This window comes from Chiloscyllium punctatum, chromosome 46 (assembly GCF_047496795.1).
Source record: "Chiloscyllium punctatum isolate Juve2018m chromosome 46, sChiPun1.3, whole genome shotgun sequence".
Taxonomy (NCBI): domain Eukaryota; kingdom Metazoa; phylum Chordata; class Chondrichthyes; order Orectolobiformes; family Hemiscylliidae; genus Chiloscyllium; species Chiloscyllium punctatum.
The window spans coordinates 58,250,782-58,265,592 of NC_092784.1; the positions used below are offsets into that span (position 1 = coordinate 58,250,782).

At 42.9% G+C, this 14,811-nt stretch overlaps 1 protein-coding gene across 2 annotated transcripts; it reads right to left on the reverse strand.

Moving 5' to 3' along the window:
- Positions 1 to 1,579: 1,579 nt before the first annotated feature.
- On the reverse strand, positions 1,580 to 7,473 carry LOC140468146 (uncharacterized). Of its 2 annotated transcripts, XM_072564351.1 has the most exons (3): positions 7,231 to 7,473; positions 4,105 to 5,900; positions 1,580 to 3,304 (listed from the first exon to the last, which is right to left on the reverse strand). In XM_072564351.1, the coding sequence occupies exon 2, from the start codon at positions 5,632 to 5,634 to the stop codon at positions 4,153 to 4,155; it is 1,482 nt and encodes a 493-aa protein (XP_072420452.1). In that variant the 5' UTR covers positions 5,635 to 5,900; positions 7,231 to 7,473; the 3' UTR covers positions 1,580 to 3,304; positions 4,105 to 4,152. The 2 variants fall into 2 exon arrangements, with proteins under 2 accessions (XP_072420452.1, XP_072420451.1); XM_072564350.1 differs by having other exon boundaries at positions 1,580 to 5,897; positions 7,231 to 7,472.
- Positions 7,474 to 14,811: the final 7,338 nt, after the last annotated feature.

Sequence of the window (14,811 nt, forward strand, 5' to 3'; positions counted from 1 at the left end):
CCAGATTCTGGATTAGTGGTGCTTGAAGAGCACAGCAGTTCAGGCAGCATCCAAGGAGCTTCAAAATCGACATTTCGGGCAAAAGCCCTTCATCAGGAATAAAGGCAGTGAGCCTGAAGCGTGAAGAGATAAGCTAGAGGAGGGTGGGTGTGGGGAGAAAGTAGCATAGAGTACAATGGGTAGAGTGGGGGAGGGGATGAAGGTGATAGGTCAGGGAGGAGAGGGTGGAGTGGGTAAGTGGAAAAGGAGATAGGTAGGCGAGTTTGTTTCACGACATGGTTGAAGAGCTTCAGGGCACCTATATTCTCCATATAATGGTCAGAACTGGATGGTAGGCTTGGAATTCCTATTCTCAACAGTGCAGTTTTCTTTGTAGAAAAGAAAAAGTTGCCCCTTTTCCAAGTACAGGAGTTGGGTGGTCATGTTGCGCCTGTACAGGACATTGGTTAGGCCACTTGGAATATTGCATGCAATTCTAGTCTCCTTCTTATCGGAAAGATGTGAAACTTGAAAGGGTTCAGAAAAGATTTACAAGGATATTGGTAGGGTTGGAGGATTTGAGCTATAGGGAGAGGCCGAGCAGGCTGGGGCTGTTTTCCCTGGAGCGTCGGAGGCTGAGGGGTTACCTTAGAGGTTTACAAAATTAATGAGGGGTGTGGATAGAATAAATAGTCTGAATCTTTTTCCTGGGGTCGGGGAGTCCAGAACTAGAAGGCATAGGTTTAGATTGAGAGGGAAAAGATATGAGACCGAAGGGGCAACTTTTTCACACAAAGGGTGGTGCGTGTATGGAATGAGCTGCCAGAGGAAGTGGTGGAGGCTGGTACAATTGCAACATTCAAAAAGCATTTGGATGGGTAAAGAATAGGAAGGGTTGAGGGATATGGGCCAGGTGCTGGCAGGTGGGACTAGATTGGGTTGGAATATCTGGTTAGCATGGACGGGTTGGACTGAAGGGTCTGTTTCCGTGCTGTACATCTGACTTTTTTTTTAAAAAAAGGTTTCTGTAAAATTGGGTGTAGAGAGAATTTAGAGTGTAGTTGAGGAAGGTACGGTGCTGAGATGGTTGGGTAACGCGCTCGATACGTGTCAAATGATGGTATTAGAATCTACGTACTGGCTGCTCATCCTGGATAAGGCTCTGGTGCTAATAGGCTGACCTTGAAAGAAGGTTGAGCTTTCTAACAACTAGGATAAAGTGCTCCAAAGACTAGCATAGGTTTGCTGTGAAATCATAACTTGCTTAAGTCCTTTAATTATTCTGTAAGTTAATTGTCAATCTGTGCAAATGTCTGGCAAAACCTGTGTAAAGCTTCAGTAAATAAGATTGTACAGTATGAGTCCATTGTGCTCTTCGAAGAGGTATCCAGTTCATTTCACCCCTCTTTTCTTTCCTCAAGTAATTCAGATTATGCATCCTCCATCATAACTTGTATGTATTTTTTTTCACTAAGAGTGGTGAAAATGAAATGGCAGTGCCATTTCCTGCTATTTTTAGGAAATGTATTTTGTGATGATTATAGACAAATCGTTGCAGCCTTCTCTTTTCTAGACCAAGGGTGAAATTAACATTCAGTACAATGTTTGAAAGTTTTATTAAAAGTTAAGTCATACATGGCTACCAGAATGAGAATACAAAAGGATGCCTTTTTGTAGGGTGTTCAAACATTGCAATCTGGTTAGTTCAGCTCTCCCACCTCATAGTATAATAGTCCTCTTTGTGATTGTGACTAAAAGACCATGCATCATATCTACCAAGATCTCCACTCTTGATTTTATATCAGACGTTATCCAACTCAGCAAGCCAGGACTTTGTTTTTAATAAAAAATGCTCAAATTGTGCATGTCTCTTCTGAAGGCAGTGATGGAGCTACCGTCTTAATGTTGAAGAGTGGACTGCTAGAACAATAGTTGATGGTACAGACGTGATGGGCTGAAGGGCCTTTTCTGTTTGATTTTTGAGGTCACTTGAGTGAACTAAGTCACTGAGAGTCTAGAGTTACATCCTGGCCTTTCTCAACATCAATAACGAATTAGCTGGGTTTTAATGGCATCTGATTTGTTTTATGCTCACCAGCAGTTTTTTAATCCACATTTAAATATTGAATTTAATTCTCCAGTTGTTATGGTGGGATTTCAACTCTTGGGAACATGATTCCATGCCTTAAGATTCCTAATCCCGTAACGTGACCACTATACTGTCGTGCCCCCCCCTCTTTCTCCCCCCTCTACAGGTTTCAACACAGATTACAGCACAAGCTTGTGACATAACAAAATATCAATTTTAATTATAGAAAAGATTAAACATGGATGTATCCATCAGAAGGCTAAGACTATTTATATAATCATTTCCAGTCTAAAGCTCTATTTGCAGGTAAGTATCTGCAGTACTTTGCAGGATTTACTGAATTTGCAGGTTTTGTTAATTCCAAGTTTTAAGCACATAATAGAATTTGAAATGCATAGGTTCTTTTGTGCAGTGTAAATGTATTAACCGTTAATCTCTAATATTGTTCATCCATCAATATACACTACCTCATAGCTGAGCGAGGTGTACACAATGGGACCTCACCCCCTTCCCGCCTCAGGCGACTGACTGTGTGGAGTTTGCACGTTCTCCCCGTGCCTGCGTGGGTTTCCTCCGGGTGCTCCGGTTTCCTCCCACAGTCCAAAAGATGTGCAGGTCAGGTGAATTGGCTATGCTAAATTGCCCGTAGTGTTAGGTAAGGGGTAGATGTAGATGTAGGGGTATGGGTGGGTTACGCTTCGGTGGGGCGGTGTGGACTTGTTGGGCCGAAGGGCCTGTTTCCACACTGTAAGTAATCTAATTTGCTCTCACCTACCTTGTAGCTCATCTTAGGAACTGAATATGAAGACTAGGGAGACTACAAAATTAGCTTATTGATGACTGTGTGAGTCCATGTTTACGCTTAGAAAGCCTGACCTCCCAAACCAACCGACCAGAGCTATTTCTTAAATGCAGTATATCTGAAATACTGTGCAATGTTAAAAGAGGAAACACTTCTGATGCAGGTGAGGGGTTGGCTATCACAATGTGTTCTATAGTTGAGTGTCCATCACTGCTAAGCGGAACAAATTGGCCTAGATTTTGTAGTCAATAACAAAGGAACAGTGCTTGTCCTCAGAGTGTGCTTTGGCCGTTGAGCGGCAATTTAAAGTATTTTGGGACCCCTTTCAACATGATCTCCTTCCCAAGGAATTTGCATTGTGCGACAGCAGAGCAAGCAACAGAATGATTCTTCCATCGATCAGCTTGAAGAACACTCAGCAAGAAATGCAGCCCCTAAAGCAGGAAATATAAATTGAAATGTTTTAATTCAATTTAAAATCATTTACTGTAAGATAGAAATAAAGGGAAAAAATTAAAGAGACAGGATAAAGTGAGATAGTGAAAGAAAGTGCCAAAAAGAATAATGTCTTTTGCGATCTCAAACAGCAATTCAATTTGGAAGGATTGAAACTCTCCACTTAAAATTCCAAATTCAAGGCCAGAGAAGTGTTTTTGTTGATTGTTAAGACTTGGCATGCTATTTTAAAACAAACCAAAATTATCAACCTTTATGTGGTTTGTTTAATGGGCAACTGACAGTTTTAACTATCGCAAGTTCATGCCCTTTTCATATTTTAATAATGAATCTCTTGAAAACTTGGAGTGGAGGTGCAAGTCAAATCAGGCAGCAGATTCCAGATTTCCATGTTCCAGACTTCTGAAACTTCAATCTGATTTGCTGCACAGTAAGGTGGGTGATGTGGGGGGGTGCGGTTTGGTGGCTGGCAGCCTCACCAGTACTTCTGTTGCAAACTCCAGGTCATTGTGTCAGTGACATAGCGTCTCTCCTAGGTACAGGAGCTACAAGGAAGATTTACTTCCTTTATAATAGGTTTTCACTTGGGATGAAGACCAATCATTTGTGTACTGAGCTATAACTAAGAATCAGCTTTAACTTGCTGCATTATCAGAAGCATTTGACAATGTTACCATTTAAGTTCACTTCTGGCATGCAAATGCATTCTATCAACAAACCAGTTTAACTATGCTTCTTGAGTAAATACTGCAAAGGATCAAGAGAAATATCAGGTTACCTATTGTTCACTTGCTACTATCATCTGATTGTCCCCTAGTTCTGTTAGCTAAGGTATGTCTTGATCCTCAGATTCTGATATTCCTGTCTTGCATTGTTGTTCCAGACCAGTATTGCTGACTCCTGCACTCTCCCCAGGGCTTCTCGATGGTGATTCCATGGCTTGGCTGGCCTCGATCAAATTGCCTAGATAAGGCATATGTTCTTCCACCTTTTCCACTATTTCAGTTGCCTGAGAGCGTGCAGAATTGTTTGAGATTGCTTGTTGTTCTTCAGCATCTTCTGCCATTTTTCCAGATAATTTATCTGCTGTGCTGACTGGAATTTCACCTGTTCCTTCTGCTAATGGATCTAAACGTGTGCCCTGATTCTCAGCTGAGTTTTCGAGACATTCTGGGAGATTTCTCAAGCACGTTGGAGCGTGCACTTGGCAAGTTTCTCGACTTTCTTCCAAACCCATGGCAGAAGTTTGTTGCCCTTTTCCAACACCTTTAGTTTGGGTTTCTAAATCTGCGTCGATGTTTTCCGATATCTTCAAGTCAATCTCTGCTGGGGCTTTCAATCCAGTTTTGATTTCTGTTGACAGCTCTTCATCATAACACACACGTGTATCAGCAGGTCCTCCTTGTGTTTCCTTAACCAATATGTCACCTTCGCTTGACTTACCATCATCTTGGCTAGCTATCATTGAGCCATTATCCGCATCTGAGTAGACAGGCAACTCTGTCTGCCCTGCAATATGTTTGGCATCTTTGCAACATTCTTCTTGTGTGTCACCATTGTTCACACCTGTAGGAGTCTCATTTGTACTATCCGAGACTTCTTGACAATCAGGCTCAACTCCTGCTTTAACCAGAATATCCGTTGCACCCCCTGAACCAGTTGGAATGGCTTCTGCTTTTCCAGTGGTCTTGGATCTTCCTTCCTCAGCTATACATTGTACCTGGGAGTCTTCACATCCTTGAATGTTTTCTCCCATTGAACCGTCCACAGAAGTGGAGAGTCCAATGTTCTCCATTGCCGTTAATGCTTCAATCTCCTCTCTGTACCCCTGGCTTTCTGATTCTTGGAGATTAATTTGACCATCTTGTATAGATCGATCATCAATAGACAGTTCTTCTTTACAAGGGTCTTGATCTGATTGTTCTGTCTTAAGTTCAACATCAGCCTGTAAGGAGGTTTCTTCAGGTTCCATTGCAGTCTGCACTGAGATATTCTCTTCAGATTCATTGTTTTCATTTCTTACCTTGAGACCTGAATCTCCTTTCCCTCCAAGAACTTCATTTCTTTCAGTCACTTGTTCTTCTTCAACATTAATCTCTGCACCAGTTGCTTGTGCCAGTTGCACCTCCATAGCCATTGTTTCTTCAATTGCTTTGCTAATCTCAAATGGTTCTTCATTTATTGTGAGATCTCCAGATTCCTCTTTATTGGGCACGTCTTGATTTTCACACACACTAGGGGATATCGTGATTGGATGTTCTTCTAATCCATGTTTGGTAATTTCCTGGGCACCTTCTACCTCTGCCATGTTTCTCTTGGATCCCAACAAGCCAAGATTTCAATTGTCGGCGCGCTGTTGCGGTCAGTTTAATAAATCTTCACAAATTTAATCTTTACTCTTTCCCAAACTTCTCAACCTGTTGGCCCTTTGTTCTTTTTCTGAGCAGAAGGTGGTTGTGTTGAAGCTGCTGCCTGGTGTCAAATTTTGTTAACAGCACACCTGTGAAGAGCTTTGGAAGGTTTTGGTGCTATGGAAATGCAAATCGTTGCTGGGTTCTTTTGGAGAACTTCCTGCTTAAATGCAAAAAAAAAAGATTAATATGATTGTATTTAAAGACCAAATAAAGGTCCTTGTTCAGGAATGTAAATATTACACCGACAACGTGGAATCCAGATGGCCCAAGTACACAGAATTTCTGTTTAACAAAGCGCACCTTTTTGAAAAAATAATTTTTCAATCTTCTCCTCTGCCTTTCCTGTTGGAATTTGCACAGCATGCACTTGGCAGGGGCCAATCAATTCTGCGCAACCTTTTCTGAATCTCAAGGAGCTAATATCCGGATGTGTCTCACCCTGAAAGGATGCATTCGTTTTGGATTCAGACTGCATTTACATCACTGGCGTAGTATCTCATTTCCCACCAGCTACAACCTAAGTGTAATTGCAACACAAAGTTTTTCATTTCAGAATGGGCTGCTAACTTGCAAAGCATTGAGTTTTCATGAGAGGATGTCAGAGATGGACACCGCTTAATAAAATGCTGGAAAATCCAGCGAAAGGAATTTGACAAAACCCAGACTGATTCATGAGCTCTGTTTAACTGCATTTAGATTCTGAAATATCCCTGCGACTGAACTCTGATATAGAAATGGAAATGTAAGCAACGTAAGGAGTTCAATCTACAAAAAGTGTTAACAGAAGTTTTTTTTTCTTCATTCAGGTATTTAGTAGTTTATAACCTGGACTGAAAACTGACCCCTAATGAAAACTGAATCTTCCATTTTCGTGCATGTACGGACATATCACTGCAGTTATTCTGAGGCTAGCATTTGCAATGTAGTGATTATTAACAGCTTGGCCACCATGGGGAGGAAGCATTTTGTTGCACAATGTTTCTTCAAAAGTTAAAAATCACGCAACACCAGGTTATAATCCAACAGGTTTAATTGGAAGCACACTAGCTTTCGGAGCGCTGACAATCACCTGTTGGACTATAACCTGGTGTTGTGTGATTTTTAACCTTGTACACCCCAGTCCAACACTGACATCTCCAAATTGTTCTTCAAAAGAACTAACTTGTGTCAAATGTTTTTAAGGTACCATAGGAGCTATGCAGCACAGAAGGAGGCAATTCCAGCCCACTGTGCCTAATTGAGAAAGTTTGAAATTAGTGCCACTCACCTATGCTTTTCCCTATAGCCATGTGAACTTCTTTGCAAGCATCCATTTAATTATTCCCCTCTAAACCCCCTGTTGAATCTGCTTCCGTTAGTCTCTTGGTGCTGCATATCAGCTTTTTGAAAATCACAATTCCACACTGGTAAAATACTTGTGTCATTTTAATTAGCACAGTTATTCAATCTCAGATGCAAACTGTAACCATTAAAAAAAAGTCACTGCTTACCTATTACAAGTACTTTCAGAAAGTTCCAAGGAGATTCACTACACACTCCACTCCAGCCAGAACAGAATCATCATCCAACTTTCAGACCGACCCAGTACTGAGAGACGTTGAGAGAGCGCTGTATCATAGATTACTGTGTTGCTGCATGCAATGGGGAGCTCTTGGAGTGACGTCCAATAATATGTTAATTATTGCAGCGTAGCTGAGATCCCACTAAAGGAGGGATGTGGACTGTGTTGACAGTGCAACACATAAAACAGTGTGGAAATAGTTCAAAATAACACAGTAGGGTCTAAGGAGGTTGTTGTGAGATTGGCAATGCTCTCTGGCAGAGGGGTCCACTTGAGACAACTACGAGCTTTCACAGTATGTCAATAAGTAAAAATGAAAAGATTCTTTCATAACAAGGAGCCTATAGTCATTGCTCAGCTAGTTTAGGATAACTCAAGGTACAATAACATAGTTAAAGAGGCAGTGTTATTAATGCTAAACCTCAAAATAAAAAGTTCAAACAAATTGCATTTGATGTAGTTGTATTCTGTTGACTCATGCGATTTAGAATAGATGACCAGGTACAGTTGGGTGAGTTTCTTGTGATTGGAGGATATCTCAGGTTGTATTTGAGCACAGCTCCCTTTTCATGGCTTGAGAACAATGGATAATGCTGTTCCCTCTGAAGGGCAATTGCTTCTCTCTTCGGACCAACTGCCCAACTTTTAGCAGCTTTTCATGAGGAACCCTTCAGCCGTCAAAGTTCTCCTTTGAACGTTTGCTACTGCTGCCCAAGTCCTGCACTTGGTGGGGGGTGGGGGCTCCAGCCAAGTCCACCCCTGAGGTTCTGCGCTCACTGCAACGTCATCATGGTCTGATACCCAGAGGCGCTGCATTATCTGGGCTCATGGGATGACCCTCAGCACATCACAATGAAATTTGTAACAGCTCGCTTCATCTGAAACCCTGACAAAGAATTGGGTCATCTATGAATGGTTCCTGATGGCTGTGCTACGCGTGAAGTAGAGAGAAGCAATGTTCATTCAGTCTCACCGTAGCTCTGAAGTGAGCAGAGCTATGCACCAAGTGAGCTTGCCCTCCCAGACCAGCAACATGTTCATCTGTAGGACCATTCCGCATCTGGCTACTGTCCAGTACTGGTCACCATACTTACAGATGGATGTTGATTCATTAGAAGCAGTTGAGAGAAGGTTTACTTGAATAATACCTGGAACAAGCAGATTGCCTTATGAGGAAAGGCTAGTAACCTGTATCCTCCAGTGTTTAGCATAGGGTGGCATGATGGCTCAGTGCTTAGCAGTGCTGTCTGACAGCACCAGGGACCTGGGTTCGATTCCACCCTCTGGTGACTGTGTGTAGAGTTTGCATATTCTCTGCATGGGTTTCCCTCTGGATGCTCCGATTTCCTCCCACAGTCTAATAATGTCTAGGTTAGGTGGACTGGCATGTTAAATCACCTTTAGTTATCAGGGATGGATGGTTTAGCCAGGGGAAATGTGGGGTTGCTGCGGTGGGATGCTCTTTGGAGAGTTGGTATGGACTTGTTGGGTTGAATGGCCTGTTTCCACACTGTAGGGATTCCTTGGTTTAGAAGAATCAGAAATGACTGCATTGATACATATAAGATGGGAGATTTGACCAGATGGATGTGGAAAGGATGTTTCCTCTTATTGAGAATCTACAACTAGGGATCACTGTTTCAAAATAAGGGGGTTAAAATAGAAATGAGTAAATACTTTTCTCAGATGGTTATCAGTCTTTGGAATTCACTTCCTCCAAAAGCAGAATCTTGAAATTATTTTAAGGCACAGTTGGAAAGATTCTTGATGACCAAGGGAATGAAATCAGAGGATATGGAGAAATATAGAGTTAAAATTAAAGTCACATCAAGCACGACCTTATTGAATAGTGGAGCAGGTTGAAAGGGCTTAGTTCCTGTTCCTTGTTTGTATGTTCATGTCTCACACTAACCTGGTTAACAACAATGCCACAGCAATGCTGTCGGTGGGCTAGTAATCCAAACATCCAACTCATCCTCTCTGTGTTCAAGTCCCTCCAAGGCAGCTGATGGAATTGCAATTCAACTAGTTAATCAAAGAACTGTTACAACACAGAAAGAGGCCATTCGGTCCATTGTGTGTGCACTGACCCTCCAGGTCACCTAGTGCCATTCAATTTAAAGCTAGCCTCGCTAATGAAAGAAAAGATCATTCTTGGAGGCGATGGCCCACTGGTATTATTGCTAATCCAGAGACCCAGAGGTCCTGGAGAGCTGGGTTCAAATCCCGCCATGGCAAATGATGGAATTTGAATTCAATAAAAATCTGGAATTAAGAGTCTAATTGTCGATTGTTGAAAAAACCCCATCTGGTTCACTAATACCCTTCAGGGAAGAAAACTGCCATCCTTACTTGGTCTGGCCTATATGTGACTCCAGACTTGCAGCAATGTGGTTGACTCTTAACCTCCCTCTGGGATGAACAATAAATGCTGTCCTCGCCAGCAATGTCCTCGTGAATGTGAAGGAATGAATTGATTTCCTTTAAGAAAGGAGAATGTTCTATCCTTAGCCAAACTCACCTCCTTGTGACCCATGACCCGCAGTAATTCATTGAATCCCTACAGTGTGGGAACAGGCCATTTGGCCCAACAAGTCCACACCGACCCTCCAAAAAGTAATCCATCCCTGCAGCTTATCCACCTAACTTAGCGATCCCTGGACACAGCAGGGCAATTTAGCATGGCCAATCCACCCTAACCTGCTACATCTTTGGACTGTAGGAGGAAACTAGAGCACCCATAGGAAACCAATGCAGAAACAGGGAGAAGTGCAAACCCCACACAGACATTCTCCTGAGGCTGGAATTGAACCTGGGTCCCTAGTGCTGTGAGGCAGCAGTGCTAACTGCTGAGCCATCATGCAACCTGCTACCTTGGCCCAACAATTCACCAGTTAATAGGTAATTAGGATGAGGCAACAAATGCTGGCCTTGCCTATGATGCCCACATCCCATGGGAGAATAAAGAACAAAACAAAAAGAGCCATGGTACATATTCTCACCCTCCTGAAAATGTCCTGTCCGAACTTGTAAAAGTTTAGTTGTGACTCGAAAGGAGAATGTTGCAGAACAAAAGGTTTATTTTGAGTATGCAAATTTGGTTAGTCACAAAACATGGTAACTGTTGGCTTCAGAAAAGAGAGCAAGAGTGAGAGAAAGAAAGAAAGAATGAAAGAGAGAAAGAAAGAGAGAGAAAGAGCAGACAAAAGAAAGAAAAATGTAAGAAAGTTTGATGAGGAATGTGGGTGTAAGGAAGGGGGTGGTTGATGTGAGGTCTTGAGGTTTCCCAGGGCTCACTTGATCTTCCCTTTGCAAAGGAAGAATGCAACTTGGTTTTAAAATTGTCACCATTTCACTTGAACACAGTGCCTGTAGGTATCACATTCAGCATGGCTTATTCACTCCACCTTGGCACGAAACAGTGATCTCATCTGACACATCTCCTACCTAGGTCAGCAACTTTTTACTGACCACAAGCACCCCAGATGGCCCAATGTCATCAGTGTTCGGCACTTGTACAAACACACTCAAACTAGATTGATGGGCTGAGCACCAATATTAGAGCTAATTATGGCACGTTTTTGACTGTGACATTTCTTAACTGAGCAATGTATTCCCTGGACCCTGGGTTGGTCGTGGGGAGCACTATACTCTGAACCTGGGACGAAGATGATTCGCTGCCTTTTCCCTTAGAAATTGTGATTCTCATCCTAGTTTGATCATCCACGCAAGTTTGAAGACACCTTGACAGAGAGAGTAAGATAGAGTCAGAGATGTGTACAGCACAGATAAAAGCCCTTTGGCCCATCGAGTCTGCAGCAGTCAGATGTAGGTATTATAATCCCATTTTCCAGCACTTGGCCCACACCCTTATATTCCATGTGTAGATCTACACACTCATTAAATGTTTCTGCCTCTACCTCCCTTACAGGCAGTGAGTTCCAAATGCCCACCAACCTCCAGTATAAAGCTCCTGCCTCTTATCTTCAGGTTATGCACCCCTGCAATCTGTCTACTCCCCAGGTCACTGATCCATCAATCAAAGGGTAAAGTTTCTTCCTGTCTACCCCATCTATTCCCCTCACAATTTTATACACCTCAATCATGTCCTCCCTCAATCTCCTCTCCTCCAAAGCTTTGGGTTACCCATCGTGAGGGTTCTCCTACACGTCCACCTTGACTGAAGATCCCTAGGTAAAAAGCATCAGCCGAGGACAGCAGGCTGGAAATCCACCCCGCACGCCCTCCCTCGAACAATATCCTGAATGGTCCACCACAGTGTCACCCGATCAGTCTACAACCTTTTTGTTTCACATCCCTGACACTTACTCAAACTGAAATCTTCCCCACAGGCCACCAGTAACGCCAACTCCTTCAAGCCTTCAGTCTTCAAAACCTAAACTCACTCTGTTTAATCACTTTATGAATTATGCCATAATCTCTCAACATTTTTCACTGGTAACTAGGGCCATTGCTACTCAACACTTTTTTTTTAATGCAAAAGGTAGAAGTGTTTATCCTCACCAGTTTCTGTTGGTGTTATGGTGGCAAGCGAATTTATGTACTGGGTATTTTGGGGAGTGGGGGGAATGAGAAAGCTGGATTCTTCATTTTTAACATTGTAAATAAACATGTTGTGCTTTTTAAAATTGTCAATAGCGTTTCCAAGGTTTGAAATCATGCCTGCCAGCTATTTTCTCTGCAGCGCCAGCATTTCTGAATGATTGTTTTGTAATCATCTCGAGCTTCTCACATGTTCCTGCTATAACAAGTCATGGATGTCAAAGTGGAGCTTTGTAGCTCTTTTTTTAAACACGGATTAATTCCAAAGGTTTCAGCAGGTCAATGGTCTTTAGCTGAGATGACTGAGCCAGTGTTTTCATGGTGTATGATGTCTGTGTAGTAAACAAGCCAGACTTGGCTCAGAGGCAGAAATCTCGGGAGGAAAAATATGCTCGGGAGGGAAAAAAATATAACATGCTAATCTGCAAATTTAAAAATAAACAAATATAAGGTATATCTGAATTAATATTAATGTAAGAATGTAGTTATATAGAAGCACAATCTTGAAAAAAAATAACCAGATGTGACTGAGTAATTTTAACATTTCATTCCCAAATGCAAGGCTAAGCTCGCTCCTGTAGAGAAGCCACAATTGGATTATTATGAGGAGATTTGGCCAAGTTCCTTCCAAGTGACACTAGTGCTTCAGAGGAAGGAAAGAAGATTCTGGAATTTAAGCTTGATGGATCATCAGAAAAAGGCATTTTGGGCAAGAAAAGATTGAGAAAGGGCAGTACACAAGTCTACATTTTTCGATTCATGTGGGTGTTGTTGGCTGAGTCAGCATTTATTGTCCATCCCTAATTCCCAGGAGGGCAGTTATGAAACCGCAGAAAGTTGTGTGCACAGCCCGGTCCACCACGGAAGCCAACCTCCCGTCCATGGACTCCATTTACACTTCTCATTGCTGTGGAAAGGCTGCCAACATCATCAAAGACCCCTCCCATCCCGGTAATGCTCTCTTCCAACCTCTCTCGTCAGGCAGAAGATACAGAAGCTTGAACACACGCACCAACAGGTTCAGGAACAGCTTCTTCCCTGCTGTTATCAGACTGATGAATGGACCTCTCTAATTTTAAATAATGTCAATCTTGCTAATGTTAATCGTGCATGGTACATCTCCTGTGTAGCAATAACTGTGTATGCCTCGCTTTGTCCAAGCACCCTATGTCCTCATATGCTGCGATCTGCCTGTACTTCTCACAAAACAAAATGTTTCACTGTACTGAGGTACATGTGACAACAATCAATCAAATAAACCAAATAAGAATCAATCACATTGCCTTGGGTCTGGAGGTGCGTGTAGACCCTCCAGAACAGCATTTCTCTCTCCTTCATAACATTAATCAATCAGAAGGGTTTTCACACAATCAACAATGGTTATATGCCCATTATTAAATTCTTAATTCCATAATTTGTTTTCACTGAATTCAAATGCCACTATAAAGGTGCAGGGATAAATGTAGGGAAGTGGGTCTGGGTGGGTTGCTCTTCGGAGGGTCGGTGTGGACTTGGTGGGCCGAAGGGCTTGTTTCCACACTGTAGGGAATCTAATCTAACCTAAAGATGGTGGGATTCGGACTCAGATCCCCAGAATATTCTCTGAGTCTCTGGATTAATAGGAAACAAAGAAAACCATGGGTGGGTGCTGGAAATCTGAAACAGAAACAGAAAATGTGAGATAAACTCAGCAAGTTTGGCAGTGTCTGTGGACAGAGAAAGCAGTCAGTGTTTTGGGTCCAGAGACCCTTCTTCAGAACTTCTGAAGAAGAGTTATTGGTCTTGAAATGCAAGGTTACAGGGATTGGGAGGGGTGGGGGTGGGGGTGGGGGCGGGGCGGTGTGAGCAATGCTCTTCGGTGCAGGTTCGATGGGCCTCATGACCTCTATTTGCACTGTGAGGATTCTAAGTCACTGACCAGACTGCATCTATAACCCAGTAAGGATCACCTGTGTTGAAGTGGTTTGAAGTCACATATAGGCCAGACCTTCCACAAAGATCTTAACCATAACCACTTCCCCTATTGTTTTTAGATTTTCTTTTTGAACTGATTTTCAAAGTTTCATGCTGACGGTTTGAACTTTTCTGAATTTTTAGCCGAAGAATCAATACTGTCCTGTGCTTTCCCTCAGAGGTTTGTGTGACTTTGGAACTCTCTACCACAGAACGCGGAGGAGCCAGGGTCAGTGAATATTTTCTGTGATGGAGGTGAATAGATCCCTGCTGGGGCCAGGGAATCAGAAGTTGTCTGGAGGATGGAAGAGAACATGAAATTGAAAACACCTACAGGCCTGCCATGATCTAACGGCAGAGCAGGATTGACGGGCTGAATGGCCTACCGCTACTTCCCATTTGTTTGTCTGTATTCCCAGCCTGGGAGAAAGTGAGGGCTGCAGATACTGGAAAGTCAGGGTCAAAAGGTGTGACGCTGGAAAAGCACAGCAGGTCAGGCAGCATTCGAGGAGCAGGAGAATCGACGTTTCGGGCATAAGCCCTTTATCAGGAACACCCGATGAGGGGCTTATACTCGAAATGTTGACTCTCCTGCTCCTCGGATGCTGCCTGACCTGCTGTGCATTTCCAGTGCCACACTATTCGACTCTGTATAACCAGTCCGTAGATATTATGTCATCATAAAGTGCAGAATCCCATGCTTTACCACATTGTACTCCATCTGCCACTTCTTTGCCCACTCTCCCAGCCTCTCCAAATCCTTCCGCAGCCTCCCAGCTTCCTCAACACTACCTGTGCCTCTGCCTGTCTGCAAACTTAGCCACAATGCCCTCAGTTCCTTCATTCTTAATGTGTAATGTGAATGGTTGTGATCTCAACACTGACCACTGTGGAACTCCATCAGTCACCAGCTGCCAACTTAAAAAAAGACCCCTTTATCCCCACTCTCTGCCATCTGCCAGTCAGCAAATCCTCTGTTTGTTAAGTGTGTACC

What these genes read in the sequence shown, in the direction of transcription:
- LOC140468146 (XM_072564351.1), bottom strand. Translation starts at nt 5,634, where the DNA reads ATGGCAGAGGTAGAAGGTGCCCAGGAAATTACCAAACATGGATTAGAA.